The sequence below is a fragment of the Sebastes umbrosus genome, chromosome 10, assembly GCF_015220745.1.
Source record: "Sebastes umbrosus isolate fSebUmb1 chromosome 10, fSebUmb1.pri, whole genome shotgun sequence".
NCBI classification, from domain to species: domain Eukaryota; kingdom Metazoa; phylum Chordata; class Actinopteri; order Perciformes; family Sebastidae; genus Sebastes; species Sebastes umbrosus.
In genome coordinates this window covers 10827027-10844169 of record NC_051278.1, presented here as the reverse complement: position 1 = coordinate 10844169, position 17143 = coordinate 10827027, and the positions used below count along the sequence as shown (strand labels likewise).

Sequence of the window (17143 nt, the reverse complement as noted above, 5' to 3'; positions counted from 1 at the left end):
TTACAACCTTCTCACATCTCCATAAAATATTACAGCACTCACAGTGATGACTGGAGGCTGCATGGGGCTTTTTCTCACACACTTTCTAGCACAGTTTGACTAAAAAAAACAAAAAAAATATCTCACTCTTATAATAAAAACCCACTGTCCTTTAAGGGTAACCCGCAAATTGCGAAATCTCCTTTAAAGAGTTTACACTCTGTAATTCATTTTTTTTTTTTTTTATATCTGCACTTGTTATAATCCACAAATACCTGATGGAAAAACATGAAATAACGTGAAATAATAGGGATGTTCAAGATGTCTCTAGGTAAAGTGAGTGTAATCTTTTAGGAAGGCAGATAACAACACAATCTGGAATAATTCAGTTTATTCTGACCTCATTTCCCAAAGTATACCGGGATCAATCACAAAATATTGTCTGGAGGAAATAAAAAAAAAACATGCTGACTAGTTGAAAATCCCTTTCCGCATAACATATCAAACATATATATATATATATATATATATAAAGTTAATAAAAAATAGTAAAAAGGTTTATTTTTTTGGTCTTTATATTTAATTTCCAGTCTCCAGACATTAGGAGTGAGTCCTTTAATATACTCACACAGTCTGCAGTAACAGCTTATAATGTAAATGTATATTCTTTGTCATATATGTGGAAACAATGATTTCCATGGTGTGAGACGCGTCATTAACAGCACCGCTAAGGAGCTTAATAGAGTGAGGCTGCTGGTGCGTTCATGGTCTCCTCCGACATCCTGGTTTCCCACAATCTCAAAGTCTTTAACGCTTTGAGAAACAATTAAATAGATTCAGTAAAGGATGAAGAGGAGTTAGGGCCTATAGTTTCTAGACACAGGTGTGGCCTTTTAATACAAGTATAAAAATTATATTTAAAAAAATAAATTATACAACTTTTGTAGATAGATAGATAGATAGATAGATATATAGATAGATAGTAACTTTATTGATCCCGAGGGAAATTCAAGTTTCCAGCATCACAGTTCCATAGTGCAAAACATGTTAGTAAAAAGGCAGTTAAAAAAGTTAGTAGTGCAAAGTACAAAGTACAAAAAAATATACCAGATATAAAAATACAAGGACATGAAGAAAACTGTTAAAACTGAATATAGTGCAGGGAACAAGCTGTGATACAGGACTATTAAAAAAGTGAATATGGTGCAGAAGAAAACTCTTAAAAAATTAATATAGCGCAGAAGAGACTGTTAAAAAATGAATAAAGTGCAGAAGAGACTGTTAGAAAATGAACATAGTGCAGGGTAACAACTGTGATACAGGACTATTAAAAAAAGTGAATATAGTGCAGAAGAAAATTGTTGAAAAATGAATATAGTGCAGAAGAAAACAGTTGAAAAATGAATATAGTGCAGAAAAGACTGTTAAAAAATGAATATAGTGAAGAAAAGACTATTAAAAAAGTGAATATAGTGCAGAAGAAAACTGTTAAAAAAGTGAATATAGTGCAGAAAAGACTGTTAAAAATGAATATAGTGCAGGGTAACAACTGTGATACAGGACTATTAAAAAAGTGAATATAGTGCAGAAGAAAACTGTTAAAAAATGAATATAGTGCAGAAGAGACTGTAAAAAATGAATATAGTGCAGGGTTACTCCAGTAGCTTAGTCTATGAAAGTGCAACTGTGTGCATTATTATCTGTCCTGCAGACCAGCTTGTCTGTATAGCCTATAGGTCTCAAAATAAAAAATCCTACTTTTACGTGCTCTGAAACGTCACTTGTCCATATGGATCCTCATCTATCATAAATAAATCCAGTCAATCCTGCAGAATAGAGTCGTTCATATATATATATTTTTAAGTAGATGCTGCTATTTCCGACAGCACATCAAGGCATCACCCCCAGTCCATCGAAGCCTCACACGTGTGAAGCAGAAGAGTTTCTGTCTCGTCCAATCAGCGCGCAGCTTCACTCAGCCTCCATCCAATGGGAATAGCTTGCCTGCAGGTGGCTGTGCTATTATCAGCGGGTCTCGCTTCACTCCGCAGACCTAGAAGAGTCAATTTATGGAAAGACAAGTCGAGCCCCTTTAATGGTTCCCATCAAAACCACTAAAAAGCATCATCAGAACCGCGAGGAATCCTGCAGAGGACGCATGAAACCTCCATCTCCTCACAGCTGACTGCGACCAAAACAAACATTTGTTGGCGACTCTTGCACAAAGAGAGAAGGAAAGAGTGCGCTTTTACGCAAAGTTTTTCCAACATTTCCACAGCTTCTTCTTTCCTCTTCATCATCAGGATACTTTTTTTGCAGAAGAAGGCTGCAGAAGTGTTTTTGAAGAAGAACCTGCAGAAGTGTTTTTGCAGAAGAAGTGTTTTTGCAGAAGAAGGTTGCAGAAGAAGTGTTTTTGCAGTAGAAGGTTGCAGAAGAAGTGTCTCCCTGACTCCCACCATTCTGCGCCTTTTTATTCCCTTATAATAATCTTTATTCTAAGAGAGTCTGGTGCGCGTTTCATGTCCACAAATGTTAGCGATCGGGCAGATGGAGGCTAACCGGCAGAGTGCGTTCGTCCTGGGCAGCACCCCGCTGGCAGCTCTGCATAACATGACCGAGATGAAGACGTCTCTGTTCCCGTACGCGCTGCAGCAGAGCCCGCTGGGTGGAGGTGGTGGAGGATTCAAGGCTCCGCAGCTCTCCTGTCTCACCGCCGCGCAGATGGGCACCCCGCACGGAATAAGCGACATCCTGGGCAGACCGATCACCGCGGCCGGACAGCTGCTCTCCGGCTTCCCGCGGATCAACGGGCTGACCAGCACGGCGGCCGCAGCAGCAGCAGCAGCCGGGATGTACTTCAGCCCGGCGATGACCCGCTACCACCCGAAGCCTCTCGCTGAGCTGCCGGGCAGAGCGCCCATCTTCTGGCCGGGAGTGATGCAGGGAGGGATGTCCTGGAGGGACCCGAGGATGCCCAGTCCTTGTAAGTCCAACTGTCTCTTAACTTGGCTGTCTTGTTTGGGCTCTTTTAGGGGTAGTTTTGAATTGTTTAAATTCAGAAAAATCCAGAGTTATGATACTTGTCTTGTGATTTTTGGCCTGTCACAAACACACATTAACAATAATAACTAAATCTATTATAATGAATATTATAAGGGATCATTATGTCATGTCATAATCATATCATACACCATAAAGGCTATACTTTCGAGCATCACATACACTGGAAGTTCCTAATAGAAATTATAATGTGATACTTGTCAGGACTAAAACTTAAAAAATATAACAATGATATTAAAACTATAATAGTAGCCTACTATTCAGAAAAATCCAGAGTTATGATGCTTGTGATTTTTGGCCTGTCACAAACACACATTAACAATAATAACTATTTCAGCTAATCTAAATCTATTATAATGAATATTATAAGGGATCATTATGGTAACTGGAAGTTCCTAATAGAACAATAAATTATAATATGATACCACACATTAACAAAAATAACTATTTTACGCACAGCTAATCTAAATCTTTTTTTTAATTTTTTATTTAACCTTTATTTAACCAGGAGTAAAAACTCATTGAGATTAAAAATCTCTTTTCCGAGAGTGTCCTGGCCAAGATAGGCAGCACCACAGTTACACGGTTGTATACATAAAACAAACATAACAATTGAAAACGAAGACAAAGAGCAAATTTCAAAATCATAAGGTATCAAATAAACATTCATCAACATTCAAAAATCTATTATAATGAATATTATAAGGGATCATTATGGTCACCATACTTTCGAGCATTACATAGAAGTCCCTAATAGAAATGATAATGTGATACTTGGCAGGACTTAAACTTAAAAAATAACAATGATATTAAAACTATAATAGTAGCCTACCTATAGTAAATTGTTTGGCAATAAATTCACCATGTACTTCAGACACACTTGTTGTTTAAATTCAGAAAAATTGAGTTTATGATGCTTGTCTTGTGATTTCCTGTCACAAACACACATTAACAAAAATAACTATTTAATCAGCACAGCTAATCTAAATCTATTATAATGAATATTATAAGGGATCAATATGGTCACTGGAAGTTCCTAATAGAACAATAAATTATAATGTGTTACTTAAACTGTGAGGACTTAAACTTAAAAAATAACAATGATATTAAAACTATAACAGTAGCCTATCTATTGTAAATTGTTATGCAATAAATTCACTATGTACTTCAGACACACTTAGAGGGGCGTTTTAGGAATATTTGAGGCTCATTTTGAGTTAACTTATGATGCTTGTTTTGTGATTTTCGGCCTGTCACAAACACATTAACAAAAATAACTAAATCTATAATAATGAATATTATAAGGGCTCATTATAGTCACCATCAAGGCTATACTTCTGAGCATCACATAGAAGTTCCTAATAGAACAATAAATGATAATGTGATATTTGTCAGGACTTAAACTTAAACAAAAATAACAATGATATTAAAACTATAATAGTAATTTATCATAAATGTATCATAAATTGTTTGGCAATAAATTCACCATCAGACACACTTCTAGGGGCGTTTTTAAGGAATATTTGAGGCTCATTTTGGATTCATTTTGTTTCTTGTTTGGTGCTCTTTTATAGGGGTTTAGTACATTCTTTGGTTTTTGAATGTACTTGAATTGTGATTACTAATTGGCCTTTTTATAATGCTCATTATAACAGTCTTTTACTCATGGATTTTTTTATCTTGGTCTCTGTCTGTGGATGTGTGTGATTTTGTTGTCTGCTCTGTTGACCTGTTTTTTATTCTGCCTATGTCTGTAAAGCACTTTGGTCAGCTCATGTTGTTTTAAATCTGCTATAGAAATACATTTGACTTGACTTAATTGTTTAAATTCAGAAAAATCCATAGTTATGATGCTTGTCTTGTGATTTCCTGTCACAAACACACAACTATTTAATCATCACAGCTAATCTAAATCTATTATAATAAATATTATAAGGGATCATTATGGTCACTAGCCTACCTATTGTAAATTGTTTGGCAATAAATTCACCATCAGACACACTTATAGGGGCTTTTTTAGGAATATTTGAGGCTCATTTTGGGTTCATTTTTGCAGGTTTTTATCAATATAAACAGTTGTCTAAATGTCCAATTTGGGTTTCTTTTTTTCCAGCTCAAGCTAATATGATGTTGGACAAGGATGGAAAGAAGAAACACTCCAGACCAACCTTTTCAGGACAGCAGATTTTTGCACTGGAAAAAACCTTCGAGCAGACTAAATACCTGGCTGGTCCAGAGAGAGCCAGGCTGGCTTACTCACTAGGGATGACTGAGAGTCAAGTCAAGGTAAAAACATGCACATGTTATTTTTTGGCAAATGTGGAAAAATATTATTTAGTCACTTTTCCTCTGAAATCTGTGAAATCCCACTCTTGTCTGCGCATTTATTTGTGGTCAATTACATTATACAATCTATATTATTCAATTATTATTATTTATATGAATGTTATTATTAGTTTCTATTGTTATTAATTTAGTGCATCCACATGTTGTGATTAATTTAAAGGTCCCATATTGTAAAAAGTGAGATTTTCACTTCTTTTATATTATAAAGCAGGTTTAGGTGTTATATAAATACTGTTAAGCTATCAAAACGCTCAATATACAGAGAAATACACACAGCCCGTTATCAGAAATTGTGTGTTTGAAACAAGCCGTTAGGATTTCTGTACAGTTGTGATGTCACAAATGTACAATATTTAGACCATTATGCGGTTTTAAACATAAACATTCGAAATGTGTCCCAGTTTATTTCCTGTTGCAGTGGATTTTAATAACATCAGCTGACAGGAAGTAAACATGGACCCAAACTGTTGCCTAGCAACGTAATTCCGTTGAAATGCGCTAAAACGGAGCGTTTGAGACAGAGGGTGAATACAGGTATATTCAGGCAGATAGTATGAGGAAAATAAAGTTTTTTTTTAACATTACAGCATGTAAACATGTTCTAGTAGAAACATAAAATACAAGTATGAACTTGAAAATGAGCACGATATGGGACCTTTAATGCATAATTTCTGTTTATTCCTTGTTCATTTCTGGACCTGTTGAGCATCTCTGTGCGCATCTTTCTCCATCAACAGGTTTGGTTTCAGAACAGAAGAACCAAATGGAGGAAGAGACACGCTGCTGAAATGGCCACAGCCAAGAAGAAGCACGACTCTGAGACGGAGAAGATGAAGGAGAGCTCGGACAACGAGGACGACGACGAGTACAACAAACCACTGGACCCAAACTCAGACGACGAGAAAATCACGAGACTGTTGAAAAAGCACAAGGCCTCCTCCAACAACCTGGCTCTGATCAGCCCCTGCAGTAACAGCTCGGACACCTTGTGATGCCTTTCCACCTGACACTATACGAACATGCGCCTGATGGGATGGCATTGTGCGTAATGCGTAAAAACCCAAATGTGTGCCAAGAAAAAGACGCGCTCACCAAAACGTGGTGAGCGCGTTTGGTTGCATCAGACTCTGTGAGATATAATAACTCCTGTCAGAAACTGAACTTTCTTCAAGAACTCTGTCATGTCAATTGAAAGAAAGGACAAAAAAAAAAATATTGGGATAGGAAATTAGTTTTGGCGACGCAGAATCAGTTTTTACGCATACAAACTGGAGTTTAAAAAATGTAAAACAAAATATTATATCCACACAATCCGGATCAGTGTTGGTTCTCATTATTATATGTGACTTTTATTATTATTCCACAGGTAACTTTTACTAGTGCAAGTATAATTCATGACACTTGTTACATTATTTCCATCTCTTAAGATTAGCAGAAAAAAGCAAAGCGAAATTATAAAATTGTATACAGGTTTTATTTTATTTTTTCAATAAGGTATCCAAACAAGTGACTTAAAGAAGTAAATATTCTAGACAGCATTATTAGCATATTATTATAGCAAATTATAATAATAATAATAATTATTATATTATTATTATTATTATTGTATTATTATAATAATTATATTAATATTATATTATTATTATTATATAATAATAATAATAATTATTATTATTATTATAGGCAGCTATTGATGATTTTGTTTTACAAATCAAAGCAGAAAATGTCACAAAAAAGTCAGTCTGTTTTAATTTTTTTTTTTTATTTTGCAGTCATCTTATTTTTTTTTTTCCCCAACTCAGGATTACTAAATTCTTTTGAGCCTTTTTGTGGTTTTCTGTGTTGTTGACCAGCAAAATGGCCCGTTGAGGTCATTATTAATTAACTGAAGAAACTTATAATTTTTATAATAATAGTTGGTGTAAATAGTTTGGAGATCCTTGCAAGAAGTGCTCCCTCTCTGTCTATCAGATGGTACTACACAGTTTGTTTTTTAGCAGCCTGTGTCACCTTTACGAGCCAAGTAATGAGACCATTGAATGTTCTTCTTAATTGGGTTTCTCATATTTTCACCTAAGGAAAAAAAAAACATTATTGCCAGTCTTTTTTTTTTTTTCATTCTGAAGTAAAGAATGAATAATTTTTTAGATAACAAAACTGATTTATTATGAGCATCCAACTCTGATCCGGATCCCAGACGCATGTTTAAAGCTGCAGTGTAAACGAGGCTTGTGATGCTTCTAAAGCTCCATGCAGTTTAACCATGCAGGGTTTCCACTGTTGTTCCTAAAAGATGGGAGAATAAAACTGTTTCGAGGGGGTTGCAGGTTTGAGATGAATGAATGATTTGTGCTGTAGCCTAAAGATGAAAATGTACGTGAGATTGTATATATTTTTTACTGAATAAGTTATGTTCAACCAGTGGAGACGTGGACGCGCTTATTATTCCCATCAGATATAAAAACCTGCTGCAAAGGGTTTTTTCGTCGCCCCCTTTTTTTTTTTTCCCTCCTCCACACAAAATGTATAAACTGCTGTAAATAATCACTGTAAAAGGACAAGCTTTGTTTTAACGACTTCACTGTTTTGTTTTTGATTTCATTTTGAGAAGAAAGTTTTGACCTCATCACACTGCAGGAGAGATGGAGAGAAAACTGGACCCATCGTTTATATGTTGGAATTAAAAGAGAGAGTATTATTGCTTCCGGGAAGGTTATAGGAAGAAAAAAAACACACTTTGTATTATGAATAAATTATTTAACAAGCATTTTTTTTGTTTTATTATGGGTTTTTGTTTTAATGTATGGGCCTAATATAAATTAAAGATAAATTCATGACTATCAATAATTGAATTTCATTATTATTGGCAACGATGAAGTTTTTAGAGGATTTATGCTGATTTAATTTGAGAATGATTTATGTTTTTAGAAAAGTCTGAAGTGGAAAAAAAGGAACTTATTAGTACTATTATTATTATTATTATTATTATTATTAATAATAATAATAGTAATAATGTCACAATACATTTGATTTATTTAGTGTATTTTTCAAAAATAATAATTGTTTACTAAAAAGCAAAGCGAAATTAAAAAATTGTCTACAGGTTCAACTTTTATTTAAATTTTTCAATAAGGCATCCAAACAAGTTACATAAAGAAAGAAGTAAATATTCTAGACAGCATTATTAACATATTATTATAGCAAATGCTCAATTATAATAATAATAATAATTATTATTATTATAGGCAGCTGTTGATGATTTCTTTTTTACAAATCAAAGCAGAAAATGTCACTAAAAAGTCTTAAAAGGTTTTAATATTTGATGTTTTTATTTTGCAGTCATCTTATTTTATTTCCTAACTCAGGATTACTGAATTCTTTTGGGCCTTTTTGTGGTTTTCTGTGGTGTTGACCAGCAAAATGGCCCATTGAGGTCATTATTAATTAACTGAAGAAACTTATAATTTTTATAATAGTTGGTGTAAATAGTTTGCAGATCCTTGCATGAAGTGCTCCCTCTCTGTCTTTCAGATGGTACTACACAGTTTGTTCTAATATCAATGGGAGCTTTTCGTCCAAAATCTATTCTGGATTCAGCCAATCAGAAATTAGCAGTCATAAAATGAAATCACACTCAGGAATCATTTATAAACAAATGATAAATATCAACAACAGGTAATGAGGCTCTGAATTAAATAATTCATAAAGAATTAGTGGCCTAAAGATACATTTTAAATGTCCCTTTTTGTTTACAGACATCCTATTGGCTGATATTCCAACAGCACAGGCGTATAAAGATTGATTTATAGTGACTTTATTGCATTATTTTTCTTTTAAAAACTTTCTTTTGGTGTGATTTAAGTTTCCTTAATATTTTATAAGTTATAAAGGAGTTTGTATAGGTTAAGGTTATTGTTGAAATTCGGAATAGTTCAGAATAGTTTAATTTTCAGGAAGGTTTAGTATTAAATAAGGTGCTCAAAAAGTATTTTTTTTTTTATTTCCATTATGCACTTAAATTGCACAACCATCTTATAATGCATTTATTTGATCTATTTCCTATTGTAATGTCTCTCGCTACTTACTACTATTTAATTTACTTCAGCCTGGATCAAATTGTCCGATAAAGGGCTCAAAGATTGCACATTTCAATAAGTATTTCCTTAACTCAGCAAAATTATAATAAATACAAAACGTTTTGCGGGAATATTAGTAATAGCAACGCACAATATAAAATATAAATATCCTAAATAAAGTCGATATTCTGACTAGTAATATAATTTTTCGTTGGGTGTCTGGTCAGAGGCCCATTTTAAGCCAATTAAAGCTGCTGTCACAGTGCAACTCCCTGAAGAAAAACGAGCAGAGGAAAACGTGTAATTGTCATCCACACTGCTGTAATAACCTACTGATAATACACTGATGATCTGGAGGAAGGCTAATTGATGAAGACCTCTTCACGAGGAGCTCTTATTGTGTATTAAGGAGGTAGAAATGAAGTAATGAGGACAAACAGCCGCTGAGCTCTAATGGTTTTTTATTGCTTGAGAACTGCATCACCTACAGTAGAGAGGCCAGGCCGTCAGGAGGAAGGAGGCTATAGAATAAAATCTCTATCTGCTTTTTTATAAGATGGAGTGAAGAGAAAACTGCGGCTTATGCTCCTACAGGATGCTCACAATGACCAGCAGGAACAAAAACAAGCGGGCTTTTTTTTTTTTTACAAAAAACAAAATCCTACAAACCAAAATCACACAAGACAACATAAATTCTGCAGCAGGCACAAAATCATTTCCACTTGCTGTGATTTAGATGAAAAAAAAAATCACTCTCTAATCAGTCTGACGGCTTCACACAGTCTGAATCTGTAGTGTAGTAAATGAAATCGATAAAAAAAAAGAAATAGCCTCTTTAATGCTCAAATTATTCGCAATGAAGGCTGAAGGCTACACACACACACACACAATAAAACAAATACAAATAAAAATCTTCCTGCTTTTCCCCCCAGCATTTAGAGTTTCTCTCTAGTTTTTTTTTTTTTTTAAAACATTACACAATCAATACCTTTTACCATCTGACTTATTTATAACTCTTACACACTTCATTTATGTGTAGGATTACTTGGCACCATAATGCAGTAACAAAAAATTGACAAAAAAAACAAAAACATTTTTAAGGATACCCAAGCCTATCTAAAATATCACATTCAGAACCATAATATTATAGAAATAAGTTAGAGTAAGAATAATAATGAAATAACGTGAGAGAGTGCTATATATATGAAACATTATCTTATATACTTGCATGGTCTATGGCACTGCTTAAAACATTCTTGGATAGGCAATAAATCACTGAACAGCTCCTCTCTCTCCTCTTGCTGCTGACTATTCAAAGGTCACTGTGGCTGCAGGAACAGCCAGCAGTCACTCCGTCTGTCTGTCTGCCTGTCTGCACAACTTCAGCATAAACATTTTGGTAAGAATTATAAATTATCTCTTTAAAAAGTACAGTATATAAAATGAACTGATGTGTCAGGCATGGCAGTGTGTTGTGCACACAACAACTCAAAAACAAAAATGTATACATATATATATATATATATACTGTATGTATAAATTGTTGAAATAAACAGAAACTTTCTATCTATTCCAACAAAGGGACCACAAAGTTTGGTCAGAAAAAAGCACTAAAACCATCAACAACTCTATGTTATAACTGTCCAATGTACAAATAAACCTAACAATATAGATATACAACTTTTTTTGCATTGCACTTTTCTTTTCTTAAAACACCTTACATACTGTGTGGAAAGTAGCTTCTATACATAGAGAGCATACCTAAAAATGGCAAGTACGGTGTCTAAAAGGATGTAGTAGGACTGATTTCAATTAGAGTTTTGGCAACGAGGCTGTGGCAGGGAAAAGAGTCGTCCGTCCGTCCGTCCGTCCGTCTGTCTGTGCGTCCTTTTTCTTTTTCTTCTTCTCTGGGGAATGGGGGTTGCATGGCAACAGTGAGGTCAGCGATGTGTGTCTTGTCTGGAGCCGGGCCCTCGGGTGCTCGTCCACATCTCAACAAGTGTTTTATGGAGAGAAAACGGCTGCGTTTTCGTATGGATGAGGTGTCAGGACAACTGCAGCTGGTCAGCACTGCTGAAAAACTTCGTCTTCAGTGTACGCTTGTGCAAAGTGTGTGTGTGTGTGTGTGTTTGTGTGCATGCATGTGGGTGTGTGTGTTTCTTTCTTTCTCTGGTGTTTTCTCACAGAGGCGCTTCACGGAATATCTTCTCCCCCCTTTGGCAACACTTCCCTGTCATGAGAAAAAATTTGATTCATAAATACCAAGCATTCATTTCAATCAAATAAAAAAATGACCCACTTTTTTTTTGTTCAAAAGTTAAAGCACAAGATGCAGTAAGTTTGTAAGTAAATGTCTTAAAATGACTGAAGCATTTTAATCATTTCATGATGTCTTATTTTTTTGTTATAAAACTCTTCAAACCATTAGTTCAAAGTTATGAAAAATCAAGCAAATCAAAGCAAACAACAGCAACATGGGAAGAATTATAAGAAAGAAAAAATTAATATTTACCACGACATCACTGCACCACACAACACTTGTGCTTATTTGCATTAGGTTTACCTGCCCCCGCTGTTATTCGGAAGGACAGGAAGACGGGCTGGCAGGGGGACAGAACAGAAACAAAAAGAAAACAGAGTTTTTATGAACGCTCTCTGAGACCAGTTTAAACTCTTTCCCTCTCTGACACACAGGTTAAACTCACATACCATGCACTGGGCATTTTTGGGCCCGTGTGCTAACTACATTGGACATTTTTTAAACATAGCCAGCTGTGATTTTAGCAGTAGTGTGTGGCTGGGAGGTGAGGGCCGCTGCAGTATCCGTCAGTGTGCTCAGGTCACCTCACACACACACACTACTGTCTATGGCACACTGAGTATTGATGAAAGACCTGACTTAAGGCGCCTCTCTTTCAGCGGAAGACCTTCTGTCTGACACCGCGGAGACTGGAGCGACGGTGTTAAACACTTTCTATACAGTCAGCTTTAAAAACATCCTCTGACTTTCTCGCTCCACTTCTTTAAGTTGTTCCTTAAATATACTGCTCAAATAAGTGGTAGGTGAAATTTAGTTGCAAGATTGAATATATTTGTACTCTACATATTTTTTTTAATTCTTTATCACAGGGGTTATGCTTCAAAATGTTCTTCCTGTCTATCTGGTAAAGCACATGAAACATCATTTACACTATTGGAAACCAGTGGTGGAATATAACTTAGTACATTTAGTCACATACTGTACTTAAGTACAATTTTGACATACTTGTACTTACTTGAGTATTTCCATTTTATGCTACTTTATACTTCTACACCTCTAAATTTCACTGGGACATTTTTACCCCAATGCTCCAAACTTACGCTAAATTTTGGTGAGGAAAAACTGTCATGGCCATTTTTAAAGGGGTCCCTTGACCTCTGACCTCAAGATATGTGAATGAAAATGGGTTCTATGGGCACCCATGAGTCTCTCCTATACAGACATGCCCACTTTATGATAATCACATGCAGTTTGGGGCAAGTCATAGTCAAGTCAGCACACTGACACACTGACAGCTGTTGTTGCCTGTTGGGCTGCAGTTTGCCATGTTATGATTTGAGCATATTCTTTATGCTAAATGCAGTACCTGTGAGGGTTTCTGGGCAATATTTGTCATTGTTTTGTGTTGTTAATTGATTTCCAATAATAAATATATACATACATTTGCATAAAGCAAGAATATTTGCCCACTCCCATGTTGATAAGAGTATTAAATACTTGACAAATCTCCCTTAAAGGTACACTTTGAACAGATAAAAAATGTGTGATTAATTTGCGATAATCCCGATTAACTATTTTAATCTATTGATAGCCCTAATACTAATATAACAAGTAGTATACAAAGTATCTAAAATTGACTCCACCTTGACGAACTACTACATTAAAACAATCTAACATGTATTTGTTAGTGATGAAATAGAATATTCTATAACACTGTGAAAGGAGCCATAAATACTTTTACTTTTGATACTTTAAGTACATTTTGCCGATAATACTTGTGTACTTTTACTTAAGTAACATTGTGAATCAAGGACTTATACTTGTTAGACCATGGTATTTCTTCTTTTACTTAAGTGAAAAAACTGAGTACCTCTTCCACCACTGTTGGAAACTAAACTTAAAGAAATGGTAATAATGGCACTTAAACTTTCAATAATGAGATATTTGTTGATAACTGAGCCCAATATAAACGTAAAGTTGCAATAAAATCAATGCAAGTGACAGCCTGTGCAGTAAAAGTAAACCACATCTTAATACCTGCAATAACATTATAATCCTCATATAGTTGCAACACATTCCAGATGTACAGTATGTAATACCAACAGCTGTTTCACTACTAGATAACAGAATCAGTTTACAATGACGAGTTTCATCACAACACAGTGAAGATGTTGTTACCTTGTGGTCCCCCATGCAGACATTTGGCCCGATGTTATCATAGACTATTGACTTCTCTTCATTTTCAGGCTGCGGACACACAAAATAAAACATTTCGGGGGATGAAAACGTGCAGAACAACATGTTTAATTCGTTGTATGAAATGAGGTTTTCCACACCGTGCTGCAGCTGTTACACAGTAAACACACACAGGATGCCGAGTCAGCAGCACCGTGTTTGTGTTTACACAGTAGAGTCATTTACATTACGTGTGTCATGTTTTATGACACATTCATGGATGAGAAATCAATGTACCGGCTTCATTAAGCACAATTAGCGGGATTATGTTTGTTTATTTCAAAATAAAAGTCACCTAGAACCGCAGAATGAGATTAAAACATGTTCATATTAACAACAGAGGATAGTAGCTTCACTCTTTTTTTTTTTTTTGTGTCGTTGTGAATTTGAAGATTAAAATTAATCGTAAATATCTGCAGGACAATGATAATTTCTTTGGGGCTGAACTGGGACAAAAAACGGCCCACCACAATCAATCACACACCACCAATCCCCCCTACGTAGGCTGTACCAACTGTGCCACCACTAAAGCCATGTAGAGTAAGAGGGAATTAAGGAAGGTTATATACCTACCAAAATGGCATTGCAAAACTGTATACTCCACTATGATGAACAGAGCTTTCCACAAGTATATGGAGTAGACAGCCAGTGGGGGAAAAGTAGCCAACTAGGGGGTCTGGGGTCATGGCCCCCGCGGAGAAAAATATTGGCTGTAAAAGCCCAAATTTGCTTCCTCTAATTCCGGCAAAACGGATCTCAATTACTGCATATTTTAATAAGTTAGTAGTGAATTACTGTAAAAGGAAAAATTAGGCTTCTTTTGTGTTTTAGTCCACACATTCTGTAAATAGCTGTTCATATTTATAACCAGCCTGACTGATCAGAACTTTTGTAAGTAATAATCATTAGACCCAATTTTTTATTATTTTTTAAATTTATTTATTGACACCTTCACTGTAAGGTTTATCAATGATGGTTAATAATTCTTCCGTTCATTCATGGAGCCCATAAACGTCTGTGTGGTGTATATGGGAAATGCAGCACTGTCAGTGGACTTTTTAATGCTTACTGCGTTACTCTGTACACGACATCTATTGCACGTCTGTCCGTCCTGGAAGAGGGATCCCTCCTCTGTTCTCTCTTCCTGAGGTTTCTTCCACTTTTTTTTTTATCCCTGTTAAAAGTTTTTTTTGGGGGAGTTTTTCCTCATCCGAGGAAAGGGTCATACTGTAAAGGACAGAGTCGTATCTTGTACAGATTGTAAAGCCCCCTGAGGCAAATTTGTGATATTGGGCTATATAAATAAAACTGACTTGACTTGACAATTGTCAAGTTGCTGCCATCGGTGTTTTCTGGTGTTTTCCGAAGGAGCCCGTCTAATGAGGATGTCTCCTGTCTGAGCAATCAATGCAGTTCTTAATGTGTTTTGTCATTAATTATTTTGCTAATATCTGTCAAACACTGAAGACGACTCTCTGCTCTGTACTCAGCAGGACACAACCTCTTAGCTGAGTGCTCACACATTCATATTCATATAGAGCATGTGGGGATGGGACTGACACGTTTCTCTATCATCATCACCAGCCCAGTTTCAATTTAGATAAAAAACACACAACAATGGGCCAATCTACCTGTTTTAAAGACAGTCGTGTCGGCCCACCGGGAGAGAGCTCAGTCTGTCAGATGGCCGGTCCAGCCCTGGGTGCTGATGAAATCCTAAACCAGTACAGTCACTATGTGCAGTTTATTTGTCATTTGCATGACATTTCTAGTTAATATATATTTATTCTGACTCGGCCATTCAGTTTGCAACTTAGTATAAATAGTTGGGAGTAAGGCTGTAAGGCAGGTAAGGTATATCATGGTATGAAAGTTGACATATTGTGTACATTTAAAGATCTACGGTATTGAAAAAAACTGACATAAGTGAGTGAGTTAAAGGTAGAGACAGGAGCAGTCTGACTGCCCTGTGGTTCTGTTTATTATAATTCTGTTCTCGTTCCTTTAAGGATCATTGTAACAGATGCTACTACGACAACAATTACTACTACTACTAAAAATAATAGTGTAATACCGTATACCATGAAACCGTAATATTTTCTGAGGTGGTTTTCATACCATGAAAATCTCATATATTGGGGACAAATTGAAAAAGAGCACCAGTTGTAACTGCTAAGTAATTAAGGGTTTATTATGTAATCAGACACTTAGTTCAGAGAATTGTAAGGGACAACCATTAGTACAATTAAGACAATCTACCGGCAAGGGACCAACAGAAAGTGATATTTGTCTCAATTATGTTATACGATTGTTTAAGGGGAACTTTAACGATGCCGGATTTATCTTTTCTGAATAACTCAGGAAACCATAAGTTTGTTTTGTTGAATTGAATTGTAGCAGAGCATCTGATTTATGAATAACACGAGTATGCATTGAGCTGAATGCACCTTTAGGAACTCCGCTCACACACTTTTGTGCTGCACACGGAGCAGTGAGGAGAAATGAAAAGCAAGGAGTAATTTACAAAGTGGACATTTGCCTCCGGACCAAATACTCTCTCGCTGTAATCTAAGTGCCCATCTGAGGGAATCATGTTTCAATATCACTTTCTGCACACAAAGAAGCCGTTACTCGCTCGCACATGAATCTGCAGACTGCAGTATAAATCACACTTGTCTGGTTGAACTAAAGACTTTTTAAACAGCCGCCCCAACCCCCACCTACACACGCAGTTGGTTGAGCTGGTGGGTGCTACCAGTTGTGACTCGGTGAGCTGCACCGGCGCTTCAGAAGAAAGAGACAGAGAGCTTGAGAATGAACCATAAAGCGAAATCCAAATTAACTTCAGACCAATCCGGCGGCGGAGCGGGGTCAGCAGCACACGGTGTGCCGCCACCTCACTCTACCTTTCCTAGCGGGCCACGCACTGGCACCTCTCTATTTGTCTGGCAGCCGGCCCCGAGCCGCTGCCTCCCAAAGCCGGAGATACATTCATCAAACACACACTTGATAATTTACAAAGGCAGCATAAAATTGTGGATTTTCGGGCTGCATAATCTTTAGACAGATAAACAAATTACCCGGGGCCCTCCGGCAGAGAGGGAGCGCTCGCTCGGCTAAACATTCATTACCGGCGCTCCCGGAGCTGGTGCCGCGCCGCACAGCCAGCGGGCAACCTTTGGCGTGT

At 36.2% G+C, this 17143-nt stretch overlaps 2 protein-coding genes across 4 annotated transcripts in view; one reads left to right on the top strand and one right to left on the bottom strand.

Moving 5' to 3' along the window:
• The first annotated feature begins 2364 nt into the window (after positions 1 to 2364).
• nkx6.2 (NK6 homeobox 2) lies at positions 2365 to 6929 on the top strand. Its single transcript, XM_037781773.1, has 3 exons — positions 2365 to 2962; positions 5153 to 5325; positions 6123 to 6929. Exons 1-3 carry the CDS (start codon positions 2509 to 2511, stop codon positions 6375 to 6377), a joined length of 882 nt encoding a protein of 293 aa, XP_037637701.1. The 5' UTR covers positions 2365 to 2508; the 3' UTR covers positions 6378 to 6929.
• Positions 6930 to 9905: 2976 nt separating this feature from the next.
• The window catches only part of LOC119495379 (inositol polyphosphate-5-phosphatase A), a 169151-nt gene continuing 161913 nt past the window's right edge, over positions 9906 to 17143 (bottom strand). For 2 of the 3 annotated variants that reach the window (XM_037781769.1, XM_037781771.1), the window contains 3 exons: positions 13900 to 13968; positions 12025 to 12061; positions 9906 to 11691 (listed from right to left, as the gene is read on the bottom strand). In XM_037781769.1, the coding sequence (XP_037637697.1) occupies positions 11642 to 11691; positions 12025 to 12061; positions 13900 to 13968 (156 nt within the window). In that variant the 3' untranslated portion in view covers positions 9906 to 11641. Of the gene's footprint in view, positions 11692 to 11973; positions 12062 to 13899; positions 13969 to 17143 lie in introns of all 3 variants that reach the window. The other variant, XM_037781770.1, reaches the window with a different exon arrangement.